General features: G+C 30.9%; 1 protein-coding gene across 3 annotated transcripts in view; it reads right to left on the bottom strand.

Moving 5' to 3' along the window:
• Positions 1–5,749, bottom strand: part of LOC106475140 (4-hydroxybenzoate polyprenyltransferase, mitochondrial-like) — an 11,748-nt gene extending 5,999 nt beyond the window's left edge. The window contains exons 1-3 of one of the 3 annotated variants that reach the window (XM_022379335.1): positions 5,729–5,749; positions 5,254–5,297; positions 1,741–2,188 (exon numbers count right to left, since the gene is read on the bottom strand). In XM_022379335.1, the coding sequence (XP_022235043.1) occupies positions 1,741–2,134 (394 nt within the window). In that variant the 5' untranslated portion in view covers positions 2,135–2,188; positions 5,254–5,297; positions 5,729–5,749. Of the gene's footprint in view, positions 1–1,740; positions 2,189–5,253; positions 5,409–5,591; positions 5,709–5,728 lie in introns of those variants that run through there. The other 2 variants (XM_022379334.1, XM_013935837.2) reach the window with 2 other exon arrangements.
• Positions 5,750–6,127: the final 378 nt, after the last annotated feature.

Below are 6,127 nucleotides of genomic sequence, written 5' to 3'. Positions count from 1 at the left end.
CCAGTGTACACATGTAAAAACTTACACCAGCACACTGTGCCAGTGTACACATGTAAAAACTTACACCAGCACACTGTGCCAGTGTACACATGTAAAAACTTACACCAGCACACTGTATCAATGTACACATGTGAAAACTTACACCAGCACATTGTGCCAGTGTACACATGTGAAAACTTACACCAGCACACTGTGCGAGTGTACACATGTAAAAACTTACACCAGCACACTGAGCAAGTGTACACATGTAAAAACTTACACCAGTACACTGAGCGAGTGTCCACATGTAGAAACTTACACCAGCACACTGTGCCAGTGTACACATGTAAAAACTTACACCAGCACACTGTGCCAGTATACACATGTGAAATATGATAGTAACTCAGACCAAGTCAGGAGCTGTTACATATTTTTCATTCCACTGTAAATTGATAATTTCACTACATGTAGTGTTAGGGTAGAGAAAATAACAGATAGGCTGTAATAATAATAAAAACTTTTAACATTCGTTTAGAAGATTCCAGAGGTTATGCAAAGGAAATATGAAAACTATAAAATAAAAATATTTATTTTTAGCTTGAAAATCACCTTTCACTCAGACTAACTCTTTGGAAGGAATACTTTGTTAAACAAAATCTGATTTTTTGTGTACATCAGACATGGATAACATACTAAAAGCTTCCAATTTCATGAAAATACACTTATCACATTCAGAGTTATAATGGTCACAAGATCAGTCAAATAGATTCAGTGTGTTAATTCAAGATTGTTCAGCCTAATTGATTAGTGCCATGACTAACAAATATAATCAATGAATTGAAAGCAATGTTCTAATTATTAATGTGTTTGAATATTCCAACCATCCAAGTAATCGAAACGTTGCCATTATGTTTGTTGTTGAACACAAAGCTACATGATAGGCTATCTGTACTGTGCCCATCATGGGTATCAAAAACCTGGTTTGTAGTATTTTATGTTGTTAGTGAACTCGTATGAAAATAATCAATGTTTTTAAGCTGTTAAGAATAATCAATTAACGAGTTCAATCATCACTCGGCTCTATTGAAGACCAATGCAGATACTGGAAGGAAAGACGAACACAGTCTTGAACTAATCTTTTGGTATTAACACTGGATTTGACACTAGCTACAGGTATGCGAGCTAGAATTTTGAAATATTTGGCCTGAATACAGATAGGTTCATTTCTAAGTCACAACTTTTAAACACTACAAAAATATCAATCCAATAACTCTAGTTTTTCCACAAATAATGTTTCTACAATAGTACAGTATATGTCTGTACACGAACATACTGAACTAACTAACTCATACAACCAGTTAACAACTAAGCCTAAACATCTTAAATAAAAGTTTTCATTTAAAAATGTCAGTTTTTCATTATCTTCTTAAATAATACTGTTTCTCTTCACTTGTTGTGAAAAACTTTGTAACACACAATGAATTAACAATGACTTTCTACTTACACACGTAAATAATAATTTCTAACTTAAACACATTTGTGAATCACTTCAGCTCTCTAAGTCACAAAACTTGTACTCTTACAAAAATATAAAATCCAGTTCTCAAAACTTTATCTACTTCACACATCTTTAAATACATTCACTCACTTCGAGTGCAAACTTAAGATTTAATACATTTATTAACTACAAAATACTTTATTAATGTACTACACTGTCCTTTTGAACTTGACTAAATAAACTACATTTAAAAATATCCTCACCTATTGGTCTATCAATTCTCATCAGCTTTAGATAGGGTTGAATACTCCCAGGCATACTGTGGACTAGAGATTCAGCAAGAGTCTTTGGATACACTCCTGACATAGAAACTGCATGATGAGTCTCTCTCTTACTTCTAACACAATCTTGACTAGATTTTAAAACTGAAATGCACACTCGATGTTCTGAATTAAAATGCTTATTAAATGGAGATGACAGTCTAGAAGAGACTTCTGTTTTTGTTTCACACACATTCGAGGCTGATTTTAAGTGTCTGGTAACCATGTTGACTCTTGTCAAACATTTTTCACCATGATAACTCCACACAGATCTGTGGAAATAGGCTCTGTGTAAAAAATGGAAAACTCTGAAACTTCTGGATAATATGGTAGCCATCTTTTCTTACGTTAGGCCATTTTATAACCGTGTTCATTTATAACTGATGGAACCCTACAGAAAAATCAAATTCACTACTTCAGAATCTATCTCTAGAAATAAATAAGACAGTTTAATAAGACAGCATATAAGTCAGTTTAATAAGACAGCATATAAGTCAGTTTAATAAGATAGTTTAATAAGACAGCATATAAGTCAGTTTAATAAGACAGTTTAATAAGATAGTTTAATAAGACAGTTTGATAAGACAGTTTAATAAGATAGTTTAATAAGACAGTTTAATAAGACAGCATATAAGTCTGTTTAATAAGACAGCATATAAGTCTGTTTAATAAGACAGTTTGATAAGACAGCATACAAGTCAGTTTAATAAGATAGTTTAATAAGACAGCATATAAGTCAGTTTAATAAGATAGTTTAATGAGATAGTTTAATAAGACAGTTTAATAAGATAGTTTTATAAGACAGCATATAAGACAGTATAATAAGATAGTTGAATAAGACAGTTTGATAAGACAGCATATAAGACAGTATAATAAGACAGTTTAATGAGATAGTTTAATAAGACAGTTTAATAAGACAGCATATAAGACAGTATAATAAGATAGTTTAATAACCCAGTTTAATGAGATAGTTTAATAAGACAGCATATAAGACAGTTTAACAAGACAGCATATAAGACAGTATAATAAGATAGTTTAATAACCCAGTTTAACGAGATAGTTTAATAAGACAGCATATAAGACAGTATAATAAGATAGTTTAATAACCCAGTTTAACGAGATAGTTTAATAAGACAGCATATAAGACAGTATAATAAGATAGTTTAATAACCCAGTTTTAACGAGATAGTTTAATAAGACAGCATATAAGACAGTTTAATAAGATAGTTTAATAACACAGTTTAATAAGACAGCATATAAGACAGTATAATAAGATAGTTTAATAACCCAGTTTAACGAGATAGTTTAATAAGACAGTATATAAGACAGTTTAATAAGATAGTTTAATAACTCAGTTTAATGAGACAGTTTAATAAGTTTCAAAGCACTGAAAATTGCATTTAATAGAATGTACCTAAATATAATCTAGAATCCTTATTTGCTGAGCAATATCAAACATAAACCTTTTCTTACTTTAAGATATAAACTACATTTACAACAAGAAATGATAAAACCAATGATGTCTCAAACTTACAAAGTCCCAGTCTTAAGATTTCTGGAAACAAGGACAGGTTTAACTCTATCAGAAAGCATAGAGTCTAATTATTAATAAGTAACTAATTTTATATTTTTATACCTAGATACTAAACAGTTTTTATCCTATGCTTGGCTGCTAATCTGCTGCCTTACTCTGTGTTGGGAATGGCAGGGATTCAATCCTCGGTCTTCTTGATAGAAAGTTTTATGTCACATTTGATCGAATGGGGTCTACACCCCTATACGAATATTTTCAAGAGGTATTGCTGTCTTTCATGCTGGGCTAACTGAGTTTTTTATCAGTCAGATGGATGTATAAGGTTTATCTTTTTCTATCATTTTATTTTAGGATTAAAAAAAATAAGTTAATATTTAATAAATATGACTTGGGTGATCTTATACACAACACAATATGACAATGATTTGTATCCATCATCATAACCTAAACCCACGTATAATTTTTTCAAGAAATAATTCCCCTTCTTAACTCTTATTAAGTGCTGGCTGTCACTACTGCTGACAGCAATCATTTCACAGAATATAAAAAAAAATTCTAAACTAAAACTCAGCCTGTCCTATTTAACTCTTAAATGTGCATCCTCTTGTCATCATAATACAACACAAAGAAATCAAATAACTTTATCTTATGGATACCTAGAAAATCTTATAAACTTTTACCCTTCTCAACTAAAAACAAGATACCTTAACCTATCTGAAAACTTGGGACATTGAATTGATGTCATACAAGGATAGGTTAAGATATCTGAAATTGAAAAAATAAGAGTTAGGGGGGGGGAACTGATTGAGGTGTTTAAGATTGTAAAGAGACTTGATAGTGTTGATGTATCATCGTTTTTCGTATGTAACAGTGAGAATGGTAGGACTAGGGGACACAAATATAAATTTTGGTAAGGTACGAGTCATCTTCAACTAAGATATTTTTACTTTTGTTAACCTTGGGAATGGGTTGCCTTCATATTTGGTAGATGTAGTTAATTTAAGGAACTTTAAGGGAAAGCTTGATAAACACTTGAACAATAGGCACTGGCTTTGAGTTTTTTAGTGTATAATTTAATAGATAGGATGGCCTAGATGGACCCTTGTTATCCTTTAATGTTATGAACCCTTTTCAATAAGTCAATATCCTTTCTTAGGCAACTAAAACTATATACAGTATACCAAGTGAGGCCTAAGTAGTAATGTGTAAAAAAAATAATTATCTATTCTTGCCTATTTCTTATTTTGTTTTCTTAAAGACACTAATTAGTGTTTTTGATTCCATGGCTTTTCACCCACACCCATCAACAGAAGGGTCCACTTAACAAATAAACGATACCAACAATTCATTTCACCATGCTACAAATATACCTAATCACCCACACTTAACAAAACACACTGTGAATTACTGATCATTGAAACCAGTTACAGAACTCTGACAAGCACTATAATATCGACAATACAAACTTCACAACTTGTAAGGCCAAAATAAAACCAAACCTAAATTTCCATTTATCTCAAAATTATGCTACAAACTTAAAAAAAGAATTTGTCATAAGTGCAACGATCATAGTCATTTAATAGTTTATTTTTAACATGGTAAGGAAAATGTACCAGAGCTGGAAACAAAAACAAAATAATTGCAAATTGTAACTAACACTAAAATCTAAATAAAAGTTGAATAAAAAAATTGTTTCTCTATCAATATAAATCCCCTCTTAAGTATGGCTAAGCCCCATAGATTAATGATTTTTTTGGTTCCCCACCTCCAAAATAATGCAGTACAAATTCATTTCGCAGGTACCTTAGAAACTACTAGTACTACTACCAATATTTTCAAATGTTATAACCATGAAATAAGCCCAAAATCCAGCAGTAAAAAGTCTGGGTGATTACTACTACTACTCCAGTTTACAAACTTACATTTGCCTTCGTACAATTCAAGCCCTTGTTCAACTGTCCTTTCACTAGATAAGATGTTAAAAAATAGAAATATGAGTACAGTTTTGCAGTTTCAAATTAGTACTTACTTCGAATTACATATACAAATTAAAATGTTAAAAATTTCAATCTTTAAAGTTTAATTTTAAGCATTATTTATAAATACAAATTGATACAAAATTTTCACAACTTCAAATTACTATTAGGAACTTTTCTTCAATTTTGTAGTTTCAATTTATTAACTTATATATTTTATTAATTTTTAACAAACAGAAACTACATATTTAATAACTTATAAAGCCTATTCCAATTCCAAATACCATACGATCCTATCGTTAAAATCCTAGTATGAAAGTCCGAAACGCTGTTATTTACTGGTTTTAATATTATGGAAGTTAAAGAAACGTGCCTGGGAATGTGATTAACTCGAGGAAAAAGTGTAATAAGTACTACTTACTAAAACATGTTTTTCCGCGAATATACTACTACGCAGGAATTCCGATTGCTATAAAAAAAATCTGATAAAATTTAACACAAATTACTATTCAAAAATTAACATTTATTATAAATATAACTCATAAAGAAAGTAAATATGAATGTTTGTTCTGAAAGTCGCTAAACGGTAAATTATAAAAATTGTTTTATCACTTGAGTTTTCTATGTATCTTAAGTGAAAAGCTTCACTACCCGTGCTTAGAAAAATATTTTCATAGTATTATACAGTAAAGAATAATACACATCTACACAGAACAAGAACGGTATTGTATTGAGGCACATTGATGACCGACAGCGTAAACAGCAGTGGCGTAGCAAAAGGGGGGCAGTCGTCCCCGGGCGCTAGGTGTGAAAGGGGCGC

Source organism: Limulus polyphemus, unplaced genomic scaffold, assembly GCF_000517525.1.
Source record: "Limulus polyphemus unplaced genomic scaffold, Limulus_polyphemus-2.1.2 Scaffold8132, whole genome shotgun sequence".
NCBI classification, from domain to species: Eukaryota; Metazoa; Arthropoda; class Merostomata; order Xiphosura; family Limulidae; genus Limulus; species Limulus polyphemus.
The sequence above is the reverse complement of the archived record's forward strand: the minus strand, read 5'-3'. Positions and strand labels throughout refer to the sequence as shown.